At 29.3% G+C, this 19,977-nt stretch overlaps 1 protein-coding gene and 1 pseudogene across 1 annotated transcript; both read right to left on the minus strand.

Annotated features, from left to right (window-relative positions):
- Window positions 1–2,752: 2,752 nt before the first annotated feature.
- LOC149894823 (uncharacterized) lies at window positions 2,753–3,870 on the minus strand (annotated as a pseudogene).
- An 8,016-nt stretch (window positions 3,871–11,886) lies between these two features.
- LOC145192722 (uncharacterized) lies at window positions 11,887–14,841 on the minus strand. The gene is made up of 7 exons (XM_090077625.1): window positions 14,602–14,841; window positions 13,788–13,979; window positions 13,428–13,535; window positions 12,784–12,839; window positions 12,594–12,688; window positions 12,189–12,272; window positions 11,887–12,035 (listed from the first exon to the last, which is right to left on the minus strand). Exons 1-7 carry the CDS (start codon window positions 14,656–14,658, stop codon window positions 11,989–11,991), a joined length of 639 nt encoding a protein of 212 aa, XP_089933751.1. The 5' UTR covers window positions 14,659–14,841; the 3' UTR covers window positions 11,887–11,988.
- Between the last annotated feature and the right edge of the window lie 5,136 nt (window positions 14,842–19,977).

Raw genomic sequence — 19,977 nt, forward strand, 5'->3', positions numbered from 1 at the left:
TAATTCCATTTTGACAGAAATTTAGATTTAAGTATTGGTTTCCAGCCCTCTAAGCTTCCGCCTATATTTGTATATTTACTTATTCAATTTACCTCAAAATAGCTCTTTTGATACTGATACAGTATTAAGGAATTACTTTAATTATGAGTTTTGAAGAAGATTTTTATTTTTTTTTTGGAAATTTTTTCCAACCGCATAATCACGACTACCCAAGTTTGACCACATTTCTGAAACTTAAAATTATTTTGTTTTAAACCTAAATATTTTAACTTTGTTTTTAAGTTGAAAAAAAACCACTCTGTACCAGGTGATTAAAATATATTTCTTCTCCTGAAGAGTAATTAGTAATCAATGACGCATCAGTTATTAATCAAATCAACTGAACTTGATCTTTTTGACGCCAAAATAAAAATGCCGCAACAGAGATTACGGTAATTGATGTTTTTTGTATAAATTATGGTAATAGATCTGTTTTTAGTATAAATTTGATTATGTCTTTTCTTTAAACATCACCCTTTCCAAAAAATTTTTAGTACCATAAATTATATATAAACACATATATAAATTTATATATAAGTTGTATATAAACATTATAAACTTATATATAAACACATCAGCAACAAAAACAAATCATATTAGTAAGAACAAAACACCGCATCGGTAAGAAATAAGGTCATATAAGTAAGAAAAAAGGATCGAATTAGTAAGAAAAATGATCATATTAATAAGAAAAAAGGATCGCATTAGTAGGAAAAAAAGGTTGCATTAGTAAGAAAAGAAGATTGCATTAGCAAGAAAAATAGCAGATAAGAGCACTACACTTTATGTTACTAATATAAAAACAAATGGCAATGTAAAGGTTTTTAAAATAACTAAATTTTGTAATTTGATTCACAAAAATTTTTGAATTTTTGTCTTAACCAATTTTTGTTTAAACTCGATTACTTTTCTATTTTTGTTACTTTAACTGCCCACTCTTTCAATTCCTTTGACTTATAAATATGTTGTAGCAATAAAATAATGATGACGATAAATGTGGGTTTCTAAACATACCTTCATCATCAACCTAGTTGATAATGAATGTGGGTTCAGAAACCACGTTCATTGTCTTTCTGTTTCGATCATAAAGTTTTCTGCCTTCTATCAATATTACGATAAAATCGATTAAGATGTATTTTTCTCTTTGCAACAACATGAAACATGACTAAACAAGACAGTAATCTGGAGCTGTGATCAAACAATTATTATTAGCATAGTTTAGTTGAATAAAAAGGAATATTAAATGAATTATTTGAAATACCAGAAGATCAAAATTTGAATCTTACTCATCTTTACAAAATACAATTTTATTAGTTTATTTTATAAGGAAGATAAGCTATTTTAAAATGATAATAGGTAATTTCAACCTGTATGATTGGTATTTGCTATAACCAACCAGACATTGGGAAGTATTTGTATTTTAAATACACATACGTATTTTAAATACAAAATACTATATTTTTGTATTTGTTTTTTTTTTTTTAGAAAGTATTTTGTAATTTAGTTGAAATACATTTTTCGAGAAGTATTTGTATTTTGAACATTCAAAATACATTTCTCCTTTCAGTTGAAAAAAGGTTTTTATGGTGCTAATATGAAATGTTTGCGTCAATAAAATTATTTTGTTTATATGCATAATCGGTATTGGATAGTTTTTTGTAGTACTCTAGGCAGCTAACCTATTCATTACACTTCAGTTCATAATGCTTAGCATGAACCATTAGTATTACTATATAAAGTCTCATACTTGCCGAAACATTCTAGTTTAGCCTAAGACACGCAATACCTTTTGGTGCTGAAAACCTGTTAATCTGAGTAATTCTCTTGAAGTACTGTACATATTGTATGCTGAATTAATAAATTTTTTTCACAGCAGGGTATGTACTTTTATTGAAGGTCATAAACGACTGTTTGAGCAAAAGTAATTTGAAAGTATTTTGAAATACATTTCAAAGTATTTTGTATTTGTATTTAAAATACAATTTGAAAAATATATATTGTATTGTATTTGAAATACTTTTCAAAAGTATTTTCCCCAAGTTAAAAGTCTGCAACTAAAAATATAATAGAAGTTTTAATGTACTTTTATTTAGGACTTCACTTAAAATGAATAAAAATTTTTCATTTATAAAGTCTTTTTCACAAAGAAATAATGTATTAAACCTTAAACACGAATCAAAAAATAAAAAATATCGATTGATGAAATATTTTTTAAAAAATTAAGGTTCATTTAGTTAAGACGATTAACAAATATATATATATATATATATATATATATACTTCCAGTCTCCTTCCAATACTATATAAATATATATACTTATATTGTATTGAAAGGAGGCTGGAAGGTGGTCACAGAATGTAGAAAGGTGTGAAAATATGAACTATCCAAACGCAATAACTGAAAAAAAGAGACACGATTTGCTATTGAAATATATTTCACAGCGTCCACAAAAAAGAGTACATGATGATATTTTTAATATAATTTCTGCAATACTGATGTGCTTTTTAACATGCCCTGAATAAATTTAAGGACTGTCTTCTCCGATTCCTTTGGATATGTCCTCGGACAGCCGCTAAAAAGAGAAAATTAATAAAACAATAATAGGTAAAAAAAATCGTTGCTTTTTTTGGAAAGCAGCGTTAGAAGACACTAGATAATTACACATTTATAAAGGTGGGTTTCTTTAAAACTTCTCTTTCCACCTCTCCACCCATCCATGTTGAAATTTATCATTAGCGAACAATGTAATTTCTAAATTCGATTAGTTTCTCAGAAATCTGTAAAATATGTGCTTGTAATATCCTAGCCATAGAACCTTAACAGAAATAATTCAAGATTCTTTTAACAACCCCAAGACATATCAAATGCATATAGTCAAGACAGAATCCAGCTGTAATAGGAGACTTTTATTTCTGATGTTGCTTATACGACTGGCAGCTAAAATTGTAATCTGTCCGCTTGCAAATTTCTTGTTCTTTATTAAACGCTATTCTTCCTTTCCAAGTACCACCTTTGATAATGCACCTTTCACAAAAATAATATTCAGTAATACCAACGCTCCTTTTAAAAATGATTTTGCTGGGGCATCACAGAGAAAAGCTCTAACTTTAACGGTGTGTACAACTGATTTCATTGTCAGACCGGATAAATTTAAACCATAAAATTCTTTTAAAAATTGATTAAAAATACATCAAAATTTGATGGTTTATATTCCCCTGTGTATAATGCCACAATAAAAATCTTAGAACCACTAATTTCACAAAGAATTGGCCACATTTTAGTATTGTATGATTTAAATAAAGGTTGCCCATCAATACTGAAACGAAGTGATATTTCTCTTTCAGACCATATAAAGTCGTTTTTAATACCTGATTCTAATCCAAAATAGTAATATGTACCACCCCATTTTCGAACATACTGAACTTCTTGTGGTACTTTTAAAAGCGTTCTAGCACCTTTGGGTAGCATGTTACCATGTCTTCGAAGTATATCGAGTAAGCTATTCATGGCTGCAGTTAAACTTTAGACACCAGGATGCTAGCTCTCCTGAGAGGTTTTCTTTACTGGTGGATGGATTAAAAGACTCGCTATCGCTAAAACTATCGGACCAATACTCAGGGGAATTCCGTGACTCTACTTCCATATTTTCTTCCACAGTTAAACGACTACAACTCTGACTGCTAATATGAAAAGAACCTCTAACTGCTTCTTATTGAGGTTGTGCACAGCTTTTTTTGACGTTCATCCGCACTTTCGTCTCGAACTTCTTCTAAAAATGATTTATTTAACTTTCTGCAATTTCTTAAATAATCTTTTCTTAATGTAGACATAAATTTAACCACTAATTTTTAACGTTATAACTTTACAAAAAAATGAAAGTTTCTGAAATTAAAAGAAAATGGTAAGTACTCATCTTCCACAATTGGAACTAAAGAGGTATTTAAAGACGGAATTAAAGAAGGAATTAAAGCATAGACGTAAAAGATGGGCGTGGAACTTATTGTTTTGCATCAAAGAGGCTGCAGAAATCAGCGAGCTATACGACTTTTGACTAACTTAATTTTCCGCCGTTAACAAAAAATCTGTTAAAATGGTTGCCGACAGATTTAAAACTCTTATCATGTGACATTAGTTTAAACTTTTTTAGCATTTGTTTAATAAGACTGTTCAGGATAAAGTAGCTACTTCACGTGTTGACAAGTTACCAATCAAATTACACCAAGGTAAAGGAAATTAGTTGTCAGCACGAACAGATTTTATCGTTTTTTCAAGATGAACATTTAAAATTTGGGAACTTTTTTCGTGGAAATAAAACCTGTCAGTGATAAAATAGACCTCTAAGGATAATTCTAAAATGACTAAAAAAAGGTGTAGCAAAATATAAAAAAGCTTAAATAAAATTTTTTGTCAAAAACTGGTTTTATTCAATTTCTTGGTCCTTCATTCACCAGCCTTAAATTTGTGTATTTTTTAAGTATTTTTTTTGATATGTCACCATTTTGCCTTGACTACTCTATAAGCTCCATAATATATATTCCACTATGAATTGTTTTTTTTTACTAAAGTATTCAAGTAAATGATCTCAATTTCTTTTCATTATCCGCATTATTTCTTAAAATATCAAGAATGTCTATCTATATAAAATTAAGCTTAAAGCTTTTTTATTGTTGTTATTAAGCTTAAAACGTTTTTAATGTTGTTATCTTTAGTAAGTAAAAAGAAGCTGATGTGACTGGTTAGGTAAGACCAAAAAATCTATCTAACATTTGATGTATTTAAGTTCTCTTTAAAAAAAAATCATCCTTGGTTCTAACTGTTCCAGTCTTATCTAACTTACATTCAATGTCTTTCATTGGCACACATGCAATGTCTTTTACACGAGGTTTTTTAAATTTATCAGTCACTTTCTCACTTTTTTTAAAAACTCTACTTCCACATCTTCATCCATGCCTACTTCCTTCCTTACAATAGCAACATAAAACAAAACAGAATTTTTCACACCATATTCACACAAAATACTATCATCTTTTCTCACATTGTCCACATTTTGCATATTTATTCAAATAGTAGTAAATGTCACGTTTTCTAAATCAGAAATAAAGCCATCTAAACTACTATCATTGGTTATAAATCCAACTCACTGTCACTACTGTCACTTTCAAATAATACTCTTTTTGTTTTTTTTTAAAGTATTTGTCGGTGGATGTAGGTATGTCAAAGAATGTAAGTTCTTGAGATGTAGGTATGTTGGAGGATGCAGATCCCTGAGGTTTAGTGGAGCTATCTAAAAATGAAGACCTAGATGTTTCAAAAGGAGCAGGTCTGTTTGTTATATTACAAGGCAAAAAGTCAACTTCAGTAAAAAACATCTCAATCGAAAGGCCACATTCATTCTACTGGCTTTAAAGTTTGACATTATACTTGATGGGGAAGCAGCTTTCACATAGACCCCACCACCAAATTCAGCAATCTGATAAATTGATATCTGCTAGCCAACATTTCTCAGCACTCAAGAATCCCCAGGAACATTGAATGCTGTCTTCAGCGGTCCAAAAATAGACCTGCCAAGTGGTTGTATTTTATTAGAAGTGGGTGGAGGCGACGTGACAATGTAAATAAAATGTTCTTTAGCGAACACCAAAATCTAATGTTAAATTTCGTGGTTGTCAATGACGAGTAATATTTGATGAGTTGCAGATGGACGAACATATTTAATGTTTTTAGTTGCAAAAAAAAATTAATGTCATCCATTCTAATGAACTTGTGAGTCTTAGTGTTCCCCTCTGGTGCTCCAAAACAAGCAATCTCATGTTTAACAATCGTATGTCTGTTCTAAGGTTATCAAAAAGTTTATTTACGTTGTGCGGGTTGACAGTAGTGGCTCTTGCCAAGAAAGTAGACTCTGTCTGACGAAGAAAATGCGGATGGAGGATTCGAAAACTTAAAAGCCATTTTTTTCCAGAAGATTTCTTGTCATGTCATGATTGTGGTATTTTTATTTTGTTCACAATGGATATTTCATATGCCAATGATCTCACATCAGCTAATTTTTGCTCGTAAATCATTATGGAGCGGTTCTCCAAATATTCTGCAAATAAATTATTTTCTTCTAACGCAAACACCCCTGAGTGCTTGTAATTTGGCGCCAAATCGTCAGTCGATTACATTTTTTAATATTGTTGAATAAATTTGTCTGTGGAATGCCAAATTAAATAACAGCACTACGAATGCTTATTATAATACTGTGAAAACAAAAAATAAACTTTAATTATACTCAGCCAGAGTGAAAAAAGAAATTGATTGAAAGCTTTATTTTAAAGTTGATATAAAAAAAAAATAACTTAAAACATTCTTTTATTCATTCTTTTCATTTTCCTCGTCGCAAAACTTTTAATACTTCGCGATACAAATGTGCCATTCCAATATGATTTATCATAATCTAATATGACACATAAAAAAAGATTTCCCTTATCTCTTAGATAATTAATTGTATTTGTTGAAACCTCCATGTAATTGCTAAAAAACTTTGACCTCTTACTTGAGGTCAAAATTTCAAACATGCATAACATCCTAATCAATGTGAATCTTAACCAGAAACTCTACATTTACATTTCAGCTTAAAATTCGTGTATAATTACACTAACAAAAGGTTAGTTACAACAAATGAAAACTTTGAGATCACTTTAAGTTCACAAGGGTTAAGTGGTTCACCCAGGATAACTCTATGAAGGTCCTTGATAAAAATTTTGAGCAACACATACACACAGGCACACACACGCACGCACGCACGCACGCACGCACGCATACACACACATACATATAGATTTAGCTATGCATACTAGTATATTAGTAGGATATTGTATCAATATGATACCATATTGTAAGAGCGATGAAAAATGTGAGGTTGTGCTGATAAAATATACAAATAGTTTGAACTATACATGTATTAGTATGATATTATGTTAATATAATGTCATACTAATATGATATCATGTTGTTAGAGCAGCAATAGATGCAAGTAGTGCGTTTTCTTTGTTGCTCTGTTTTGTAAGAGGTTTGGGTGTTTTTTTGTTTGTTTGAATTGCCTTCAGTGTGCGTGAGAGTATAAGTGTTTCGTCGAATATTTCGTGTATTATTCGTGTATTATTCGTGTATTATTCGTGTATTATTCGTGTATTATTCGTGTATGGTTCGTGTAATACTTGTGTTATGGTTCGTGTAACGAAAGACTCATTGACTTTTAACACTTTAGATCTATGTAAAGCATTAACAACAAAATCTTAACGCAACTAGTAGCCAATTCCTAAATCGAAATACATATAACGACAATACTTATTACAAGTCTTTCTTATCTTTGATAATAAGGGTTTCAAACGACCACAAATATAGTAAATAATACAATTTTTTGTATTATTGCTAAAACTCAAATTATTGCGAACTTAACAAATTTTTGATCATAGGATCAAAAATTTGTTAAGTTCGCAATAATTTGAGTTTTAGCAAACAAGCATTTTTAAGGAACTTTAACGAACTCAACAAACTTATGTGATTTTTCCAAAATTTTAGCGAGGTTTAGCAAGCGATAGTGGAACTTTCCGAATTTTAACTAAGTTTTTTGCTTTTATTCTTGTGATCTTTCCATAACTTGTTCTTATTTTTTTATCAAACCTTCTGACTTCAATAAAACTTTTTCAGAAAGTGTTAATCAGTTATTACTAAGACTCCAAGTACCTTTAACTATGATTGTAGACTTTCTAGAAGTAATTACCCAGCAAGCACACAACGTTGAAACAACGTTGAAATAACGTTGATCAACGTTATTTCAACGTTGTGTGCTTGCTGGGTCTAATTACTAGTAAAACTATTACTGCCATTATTTAATTACTGCTAACTTTGTTCTAATAACTAGTAAAAACTAGTAATTAAAACAAAGTCAGCAGTTTGATAATTTAAACTGCTATATAATTAGTGTTGTTATCGACTTCGACTAAAAGTCGACTAGTCGAAAGTCGAAATTAGTCGACTTTGAAAAGTCGAATACTCGATTTAATCGACTAAGGGTTTCCTATTAATCGGCTAAAAGTCGATTTAGTTGGGTAATCATCCTAACATCCTTATTTCTATTTTTTCACTTGATTTAATTTTATCAATCTTTAATATTGTTATGATGCCGACCAATTAGTAAAGAGATATTTTTATAAGTAGTTTATCTTTTAAAGATTAATTATTTATAAAAAATGAGCTAAGCCACAGTGAATCGTCTAATACAAGTCAGCTGGACAAAAAACATTTTCTTTACCAATTTGATTGTTCCAGTGATTGAAATAAATAAAACTTTGCTGTTTTATTGATTAATTACCTAGGGTTTAATACCTTAGAAGTCTTTTTTTTTTGCAGAGGCATTGGGCAAACCTCCTCGGTCACAACCCCTTCCTCCTTTCTCATCGCAGCGACAACTGTTATAATAAAAAAAATGAAGAATAAAATAAAAAATATATTTCAAAAACAAGGATACATAAAATTATACTACAAAAGTAATATTAAGTTATCAGAAAACTCATAATTTTACTCCTCCGAATCTTCATAAGACTCATCATTTGAAACATTAAATGATTCATCGGAAAAATTAAAACTTCCTTTTTTTAGAAGGGGGACAATCAAATTCAAAACCTTATCGGGCAATTTTTTGCTTCTTTTTGCAAGCAGTGGTCTAAGTAAATTGATGACAAGGTGAGATGTTATTAAGAGCATATTCAGCAAATCTATATTTTTAGAAATACGCGACTTTTTCCTAGTATGATTCTCTCGAACTCTTCAGCAACGTTTACTTCGTGCTTCTTGTAATTTTACCGAGAGCTGGCCAATTGGAAGAATACAAGACTTTATAATTTCAGTACTATACATTAAAATTTCGTGCATTGTAACAGGCATACAATACCACGAATACAAATCTAAATAAAACATTCAAATTTCAGAACAAACTTTTTCAAATTTGACGCAATCAATGTCATGGCCAGAAGATAGGTTTCTTAATAAAACACTAAATTTTTCAACTAATTGGGCGTCTAATCCTGTAATCTCTCCGCTAATTCCTGAATTTAGAAAAAACCTGCGAGCTATGTCGCCATCATTTGTATTGCCATAACGAGGTTTCGGTTTGTCTACAATAAGTTTCAATTGTTTTTAAAACTTTTGCTCATTGCATTTAGCTTGCCACTTTTATATGTCCAAGCGATAGCTAACGTGCAGCAAGCATTCAAAGGTATTGATCCAAGTATGCAAGGTAGACAAATCAAAACTATAATTTTCTTTTTTATCAGCCATGCCTTTTAATTCACCATTCATCATTCTTGGAGTAGCATCCCAGATATAAAATTTTTGTGTTGAACGCGTGCCTGCTAAAGGATTGCACACTTTTTATCGTAAGTAACAGATTGTGTTTCACAATAAATTTAAATTCACCAACAGTACAAAACTTTGTTAGTCTCAATTACAGTAAGTTCATGTGTTTCTTTTGAAAAGATGAATTAAATTGGTCGGCAATAATGTTTTGATGGTGGCCGGGGATTTTGCCAAATAATGGTATGACAGTCATCACTCAATCTCAATTAGAGAAATGCAAATGTAAACAAAAATTCATCATTAACATTGGAATTCTTAAATCTTTGTTTATATGTAGTGTTGCCAGAACTTCCTTCATATCCCCATTTGCTTATTCATGTAAGTGACAATTTAGAGGGTTGATTTTTGAGAAATCGACTTTGTGTTTCCATTAGCTGTTCAGCTGTTTTATTCGTTATGGTATAAAGTTTAATTTCAGCTGCGTTTCTGAAGCAGAAATAAAGTCTACTGTTGGGTAACACGACATTTTATAAATTATGGTAAGACAAAAATACTTCGTGTCCTGCTTTTAGAGACCACTTTCTTGTTTGTTTATAAGAGTGGCTTGTACACTTGGAATCTACATAGTAAGCTAATGCCTTATCGCTACTCAACTGTCTGCCGCCACAAATCACAATCAAAAGATTTTCTTCGCTTGAGTGTTTTTGTACTTTTTCCAATAGAAGTAGCTACCCAGCAAGCACATAACGTTGAAACAACGTTGAAATAACGTTGATCGACGTTGATCAACGTTATTTCAACGTTGTTTCAACGTTGTGTGCTTACTGGGTACGCTTCTTTGACCCGATAAACGATGTGCTGTTTCAGCAACTGTGGTTAATTCACTGGCACTCCGCAATTACACAAAGTCTACAACTCTGGGCCGACCTTGAGGCTGACTTTCTTCATATTCCAGCTTTAATTTTTATTTAAAAAGTTATCAATTGTTCTATTGGCTGCATTCCATTTTTCTAAAAACTTTAGTGGATATGCTTGTAATTTTTAATTGTATTTTTTTATCTTAAAATAATTCTAATTTTGTGATAGAATACATAGTATTTTTTAAAATCTACAGGACACTATGGGGGACGTTATGCCACTTATTTGAATTAAATTTTTGATAAAAGACAAAGTACCTACCCTCTAAAGTAAATTTCATCGCAACAGTTGTAATTATTACTCAAAATAAATTTTCTATAACCTATTGCTACACTGCAAAATTGCAACTAACTTAATAACAAAAATATGTTTATCTTAAGTGCCACTTAAGCGCTAATAATTCAATACAAAAAAAAATTTTTACGTCAAAAGTGTCCGCTCGCGATCGTTTGGAATGAAATTTCTGAAACGAAAAATATGATCGGGATCGTTTGAAATAAAAAACGTTGCTAACGCAAACCCTTTTATTTGATAATACTTAACGAAATTTTTCCAAATAGTTAACTTAAATATATTCTATTAATATTTTATAAATACAGATAGCTATATTCAATTAAATCTTATTCAAAAGAATTTTCTTATCACCTTTGGAACTCATTATCACTTTTGGAACTCATGGCCAAATTATCTACTTTTATTAGTACTATTCTCAACGTAATAATTTTACACTTTCTCTTTGAAAATATCTTTTTTTCTTTAATTCTTCTTCCCCATGCAAAAATCTCTCTTAAAAATCTCTTTTCTCACTTTCCCAAAGCTTCTCTTTCAAAAAATTTGCTAGATTTTTTCAACCCTTCTTTTTCTATGTTTGAAATTAAAATATTTCTTAATCTTCAAGTTCCTTTAGTGTTTTTATTTCAACCTTTGAACCATGGTTTTCTATACCAGGATTTGCCAGTTATCTTATGATTAACATTTGTTTCTCTGTTTCGACTTGTTAACAAAATTATAAAATGTTAACAGGACTATCCCAATGATAATGCACAATTGTCCACCTTGTGTTTCGGCTGTCCCGCACTTTTCTTCGATCAATAAGTAATACGTTTGAGTTGAGTAAAACTTAAGAATTATGCTTGTAATTTTTTTCTTTTTCTCTCCTTAGAATATTTATATGATATAAATATGATATCTTCATATTATATATGTTAATAGGAGACTAATATCATACCTATGAAAGTAAATTTTTTATAACTTTTACTACTTTTTGTTGGGAGGCCACAGCCCCTCTGGGTGCACCACTGGATATATTCTTTGTTGAATTTATTAGATTAAGTGAGAAAAGGAAAGATATCCAACGTTGGGAGCTTTTGCAGTAAGGAGATTTTAAATCGTACAATAGGTTTTACTTTCAAAATTAAATTTAACATTTATTATATTGATTTGCAGTAATTAAAAAGTTCTATTCATTCATCGCCTCTCCTATTCCCACCTCTTGTTTTCACCGATCCTCTTCTCCAATAACTCTTCCCTTACCCACTTCTTATCTTCCCTGGGAAACTTTGCATAAAGGAAATACTCTTTTAAACTTCTATTATTCTGAAATTATACATACTTCGTAATCATACTAAAATCTTACATGCTTCGTAATGACAAAAAAACGTCATATAAAATGATTTTGCACGTAGTTTTTACCATAATCGTTTCTTGTTCTTTTTTATCTGGATGTCTTTAACATCTGTGAAAAACAAGAGGTTTTTATTCATTTGTGACACTATGTGAAAAATTGAACAACTTTGATTGTGATATTAATAAAAATGTTACATATGAAAATATGTGATTCGAGAACATCTGTTACATTCAAATAGTTTAACCCTGTTTTTTTACTTACTATTGCTCACAGGATTCTGAGTCCAGTTGATTACATTTTCAGACGTCATTCTATCTCTCGCATGGTAACCGAGGAGTCCGTTTGCTGAGACGTAAAAAGTTATTATGAATTAATTAAAAAATACATTGAAATCTGTAAACGAGATAAACTTCATAACATTTTCAAATTATTCATTAAAAAATAATGTTTCAAACAAGTTCACATTTTAAAAACAAAAGTTGCAAAAAGTATCTCTAAGTGTTTTTAAAAAATTTTAAATCTCGATTCCGCTGCATTGAACGTCTCAATAGCAACTATTGCAATCACCTCTAAGAGGTCCTTAAAAAGTGGTAGCTGTAAATTGAGCTACCAACGTTAAAAAAATACTTTTAAAAGAATTTAAAAATGAGGACTTTAAGATCTTACATTTTTTAAGAGTATTGCCATTTGCGATCACGCCCAAGTATAAGTTATCATTCATCGGATGCAAAAATTCTGCGGCATCCAGTGGACGCGAGTATCTGAAAAAAAATGTAAAAAACAAAAAACTTTTGAAACCATTTTTTCTTTTTATAAAAAATTAAAAATACTTTCAGGGATTAAATTGCAAACTTACAAGCAGGTAATGAGATTCGCCTTCGACGAGAGCTCTAAAACTTTGACGCCTGTAACCTGAAAGATTAAAAAATTTGAAAAGTTATCATGAAAGTTATTTTTTACAATAAAACTTGAATAATAAATAATAAAATAAATAATAAAAAATAAAACTTGAAAAATAAATTGGTGGATAAGATTATTTATAAAAGTATTAACGTTTTTATATTTTTGTAAAAGAAACAGTAATATTAGGAATATTGCAAATCGCTAACTTGTAAATGGTGAACTGTGTTTCGAACTACGTTCCTGTTGGTTATTTTTACCTAATCTTTTGTAGCAAATTGCAGATTTGCGGTTTGCATTTTACCAGGGAAAATTTACCCATTGGAACTAAAGCTTTGTTTTGGGTTTAGAAATGGGTTACGTACACAAAATAGGTTGAGTGCCTGAGTAAATACTTTTTTTGATTTTGGGCTATTTCCTCGGGGGATAATTGGCTAAAATCATTTTAAACAATATAATTAAAAAATTGTGGTAATTTAAAAAAGCTTCATGCACTGCACCGCGACAAAAAACTATATGACTTAAGTGTGAAAAATTAAACTCATGACCACAAATATAGGCAATTGATGCACTCTTAAAAGAAAATGAGAAAAACCTTACTTCAGAAACATTTATGTAGTTTACAAATCCAATACCAGGTGAAGTGAACAAACCAAATTCTGGTTTGTTATTATTTCTATTGACACAATATGCACCATACAATTCAGTCTAAAAAAAAGATAGTAAATATGTTGCTTTTAGTATATTTTTTTAGGGGGTTCAGTATACGTACATGCATACATACATACATACATACATACATACATACATACATACATACATACATACATACATACATACATACATACATACACATGTGTATGTAAACATATATACATATATATATATATATATATATATATATACATATACATACATATACATATATATAAATAATTATGCTTGTTAATATAAACTTACCATATAGTTAGGGGCTGTTTTTAATACTTGCCCAAAGGCTACCCACTTGTCTCTTGACGTGAGTTGTATATGTACTCGACTGGTTTCTTTATTAAAAAAATAAAGAGCAACGGCCTTGCAAGTTGTAAATGTTTTACAACCTGGTGGAAATTTTAAGCAATTAACCGATTTATTGCATTCGTCAATTGAGATCTGTAACAGCATAAAATATATTGTGATAGTAACATTATATATGGGATGCATACTACGCGTATTATATATTTAATATTTCATTGAATTTAAATTTGTTATAAGAAATCATTTATGCTAAAAAATGGTGACATACGTTTCTATTGTGATTTGTTGCGCTTGGCAACAAATTGAAAAAAAAATGGCCGTTAGTTCATAAATTTTTGTAACACTACTGGTTGCGAGTTTGATAGCGAGTTACGCATTTTGCATATTTTCAAAATTGTTCACTATTAAAGATGCTTTCATAGTAATTATATTGATTATGAAAATTTAAAAAACAAAACATTTTAAAGGTATATTGGATGCGCAAGTATTTTACCAATATACTGAAAAATAAAACAGTAAAAACGCAGTTTAAATCGCAGAAAATTAGAAACGCGAAGATGAAGTGATTGTGAAACAAGCATGCTGTTAAAACTTAATAAAGAGACAAACTTTACAAAAGTTCCCAATAAACAAGAAATACAAAAAAGAAATTAAAAGATCAGTTTATACTGTTTGTAGTTTATTTAATAAAAACACAGTAATTTATATATTCCGCATATATTTGTATAACATTTATTTCTATGAAATTTAAACTTACGGCGAAATCTCCGACTTTGAATAAGAAAAATAGCGCAAGGATCACCAAACCTTTCATTTTTTCGAACAGACACGTTTGATGCAGATGGAATTATGTTTTGTAAAAAAGACCAATTCAAATTTAATCACTTTTTCTGTTAGTTCCCAAATCTACAAACTTCCTCTTCATGCTTTTATAGCTGGTGTTACTGAATATATTGGGAAAATGTGGTTGCTCTTCGGTAAATTTTCCGGTTAACTTTTGTATGTGTAAAGATCAGTTGCATAACAATGATTTAATCAGTGTTGTTTCCAAGCAACCATTTCTCTGACTAAATATTTATAATAACATTTTAAAGTAATTATAATGACTATTTAAAATGTCGGTATTTTACATTTTAAATCTTTTTTATACAATTGAATTAAATACAATAAACAAATATTTCATTTACAATCATTTTCTTTTGCAGCATTGTTATTTTATACAATATATCAACAACATTATTACTATGTACAATATATTATTACATATTAGATTTCTTATCAGATAAAATTCTACTGCAAGAAGAATGGTTGGTGAAGAAGAATGGTTTGGTGTAAAACTCACTTAAGAAGACAGGCCAGCTTTTAAAAAAGAATTTTTTCTATCGTTATTTATTTCTTAAAACATTTTTTTTTTTATCATTATGTCGCTCAGAATATGGAATATCAACATTTCACTGATAATTACATAAAAAGATGTCTGTCATCACTTTGGATTTTACTGATTGACAAGTTCAAATCCTTTTTAAAATCATCTACTATTCGAATTAAAAAAATGGTCTATAATCTGGGCGCAAAAATAACAATAAATTTTTGACGGAGCAGAAATTGTAACTTTTTAATTGGTATATGCATTAAAAAGTAAATTCAATTTTTAAATGAAAAGACTTTGAAAAGGCTTTTGTGTTTAAAATTGACAGAAATTTAACAAATTTTTTGTCGAAGGACGGCTAAGATTGCGATAATTTGTTTAACGGAAATATATGAGTTTCTAATTATTGGTGTAGCCCTGTGAGGATGATAATTATTCCTGCTCTTAATAGTTAAAAAAGATTGTCCATCATGAATGTGTGAAACACGGAAATCGTTGACCGCGAAATTTGTAAAAATGTTTGTTAGACATTTGATTAAAATTGCATTAAAAAAAAAGCATTAACAAATAGATAATAAATCGTTATGAATCTAAAACTTCAGTTATTAATTATTTCTTTTAACATTTAAATATTTTTCACGTTATATAAAAACAATAGCAAGTTTTATATCCCGTGGGATGAAAATTCCATGTAATTAAAAATAAATTCTTTAAAAAGATGAAAGAAATGCTATCACAAAACTTTAACAAGAATTTTTATGCAGATTAAAAAAGATAGATATTTGTTTGTTTTTTTTCTATTTTATTGGCTCGAGAACTTTTCGCTTTTTTTAAAAACACGTTTTTTTTTTAAAATTTATTTAATCTCTTTTTATTTGTTTCATTTACTTGAACTACTTGTTATATAAATCACTAACAAAATTACTTATTCTATTTATATTATTATTTATATATTACTTATATTATTTTAAACCTTCTCTACGTTTTTTTGTAATGATACTCTTTTTGTGAATATAAAGAGGATATTATAGGCATCTTCACATTTACTATACATCTTAAAAACATTTGGGTCTTGCTCTATACCAAATGCCTTAAAATGATTCCTTTCAAATCTAAACTAAAAGCCAGTTAGTTAAAGATCATATTATTTTAAGGACCATATTGTTTTATGGATCATGTTTTTTAAGGATTTTATTATTTTGAGGTCAAATTGTTTTAAGGATCAAATAATTTGTTTGACGAGCTGTTATTACCTTACCATTGTGAGAGATAAAGTGTGTATTAAAGGACGTATCTAAGCGATGTTTTACATATCCACTACATAGTGATGCTTGCGAACTTGGATTCTTGATAACTACAAACTTGTAGGAAAAAGTAGCATTATTTTCAAATAATCACTAAACTTTGAATTAGTTGAAACGAGAAGATCCTCATTTCCAAAATTTATATGCATAAAATTTAGATGCATAAAATTAAAAAAAAATTTACACTTTCTTTACAGATAACAATAAAGTTTTTTTTCCAAATTAATCAAACTCTTTGGATTAAAAGATTTTTCAATTAACATTTCAATACTGGAAATTTACCAACAGCCGGAAATTTTATCATAACTTAAATTAATTCCTGTTATTAAAATTTTGAAATTTTGAATGCTTATTGAAAATTTAGCTTAGCGCATTTATCTTTCACCTATTGGCATTTACTACAAGTTGTAAAAAGTTTGATTAATGTTATTTGTAACCAGCACGAAATACCAAACATCGGGGTAGCAGTCCTGAGTTCTTTCTTAATTTTGATAACGATTGAACTGAGCTAAGCAGTTAAACTGAAATAAGCTGAGTTGTGCATTTGTGATAGATTTAAATGCTCATTTGATCTTAGTTATTGCTCTAGTTTTAACTGCTGAGAATGACGTCTTCCAGTGGGCGAAACAACATTAACAAGTATATTTTGTTATAATGATGATTTCGTAATTATGTGTTTATGACTAAGGTTAAACTAAACGTATTTGTGTACATGTCGTGGTTTGTAAAACTAAATAAAAGGGCTTAAAACTGTAAGTGAATTTTATTAATTTCACTGGTAATAAGCTAAATGGAAATCATTATTAGTCAATCACATACCAAACCGCAGAAAAACACTCAGAGGCTAGGAACTAGGTTGTTAGATTTTGAAACCTTTGCTCAGAAGTCTCAAGTGCAGCTCTTAAAAAAAAAAGTTGCATTCATAGAATAGAAATTCGCCATTCCATCTGGTTTGACATGGCAATTAAATTTTCTGAGCAAATGCTTTTGTGAATATGTGCAATGATTAAGAGCACTATGGTAGAGCATCATTCAGAACTTTTGTTTTCTTCAGAAATTTTTGTGACAGGTGAAAAACATTTCAGTTTAAATTCTGTACTTAATTCCATGATCAGCTAGAAGTTGGAACCTAGATCGTTCACTCATCATCTGCGTGTTTCTTCTTGATTTTCCGATTGCATTGTAGTTTCCCAATTTGTACCTTTCCACTGAAGGTTTCAGAAAACACATCACTGGGTGATGTTTGTAATGACTCTTGGTGTAGCTTCAATGCACCCGATTTAATCTTCAGCCTTACTTGTTAAAGTTCCTTTTAAAATTTTGGGTTAAGACTTTCCAGATAAATAAATGAAGATGTTGTGAATGAATGTATGAGAATAAATATAGTTTTACAGGTTTGACAGGTTTTACAAGTTTGCTTTTTTTTACACCTTTTTCATCCACATTTGCGAAAAAAACGACGGTTAAAAAGTTAATATCGCCATGCCTGTTCACTAGAGCTGTTCTTTAAGTGAAAGACGATGTTGAGCATGACGAATTAAAAATTTTGTTGTGCAATTTTAAATCGAAAATCGACTTTGTTCAAAAAAAAACTTAAGAAATAACAATTTAATTTATTTAAATTTATTTTTGATTTTGTTTGGAAAAAAAAAATCGACTTTGTTAAAAAAAAAAATCGACTTTGTTCAAAAAACAAGTTAAGAAATAACAATTTAATTTTTTTTAAATTCATTTTTGATTTTGTTTGGAAAAAAAAAAAGGAAGCTGTGAATTTTAATTCTTGTAAGAGTTATGCGAGAATTAAAAGTAGAAAAACTAAACTTTAAAACAAGAAAACATAAAACAATGGATAAACTCGAAAAACTCGATAAACTCAATAAACTCGAAAAACTCGAAAAACTCGATAAACTCGAAAAACTCGATAAACTTGATTAAAACTGATATGAAACAATATCATAAACTTGAGAATCAAATTTATCAAGCTTTTTTAGTAACCCGTCATATTTTTTTCTTCAAGTTTTACGAGTTCATATACAGCTTGACAATTTTTGATTGTCAATAAGTTCAACTTTAACTGAGTTTTTATACAGTTTTTCTGGACTTAGCAACTTTGTAGGGGTATATGCATGGCCGCCGAGAGAGGGGGGTGGACGGGGAAAATTCATATAGAGTTCATATACAGTTCATATACAGCTTGACAATTTTTTGATTGTCAATTAGTTCAACTTTAACTGAGTTTTTTCAAATTTATCAAGTTTCAAACTCGAACTTGCATGTCCCAATATTTTGTATGATATTATGTTCAAAAGGTCAACAATATTGATTTATAAATTATAAGTTGCAGTGAAACTATAATTTATACGTTGCTTGGAAAATACAATTTGGCGGAGTTTTGTTTTTCCGCAAATAACAGACGCAGAATTAATTTACTTGATTAAATCTGTCAAACTCATTTCTCAAAAACAGTAAAGTATGAATATAACCTTGTCGAAAAACTTTCACTTAAAAGCATGAAGAGTTTTGTTTGAACAAAATTCAATTTAGCTTCTAAGACCGAAATTTGAAATGAAATGAAATTTGATTATGAAATTTTTTAGTTTATTCGTTATTCGCCTTTCTGTCCCAAAATACTTTTTCCGATTTTTTTTTTTCCAGGTCTTTTTTATGGAATCGGAACAGTATTTTGGGACAGGAGTATTTGTTGTTTAAAGGAAAATCCGTTGATGTTAAATCGTAATTATTCTTTGCTTTAAAATTATAATTCTTGCGTTACTTAGAAAAAATGTGAAATGATTTTTTTCAGATCTTTAATCTTAATTTTAAAAATACTTTTATTGCGCTTTTTTTAAAAAAAGACGTTCTGATTTTTTTTACCCTTGAATAAATATTATAGTCGCGGTTTATTTCGGCATTGTAGATTAAAAAAAAAAAATTTTTGATAATTGCACCGCTAATATCATCCTAGCTAGCCATTAATATTATCCAAGCTAGGCATTAATATCATCCAAGCTAGGCATTAATACTCCGAAAAAAAAATGTAGGAAGAAAATGTTACGCAAGTATTTTCTTCCTACATATTTACAAATTTGATTAGAAAAATTACTTAAAATAATTATTTTTTTCATAACTGTGTTTAAGTAATTGTTTTTGTAGGTCAGTATTTTATTTATTTTACACTAAGTTTCCTTCCTTAGTTTTATTTTAGAGCGCTCGTTATTCATTAATCTATAAAGAATATCAAAATTTCTCTTCTTTTAATATTCTGTTTTTATTCCTCCGCCATGTACATCATCTTAAAGAATGGGATTTTTTTAAAAGATTGTCCTCGAGGACTGTATCTCTGTGAAAATCTGACGGCGCTTCTTAAATAGGATTTGATAAGTAAAATCTTACAAGAATTTTAATGCTTCCACGATCAGTTAAGTATTAAAATTCTTCACTATTAAAATGAATGTTTTGG

The sequence above is a fragment of the Hydra viridissima genome, unplaced genomic scaffold (assembly GCF_058129835.1).
Source record: "Hydra viridissima isolate aposymbiotic clone 2 unplaced genomic scaffold, HvirCarnegie_v1 scaffold_1, whole genome shotgun sequence".
Classification (NCBI taxonomy): domain Eukaryota; kingdom Metazoa; phylum Cnidaria; class Hydrozoa; order Anthoathecata; family Hydridae; genus Hydra; species Hydra viridissima.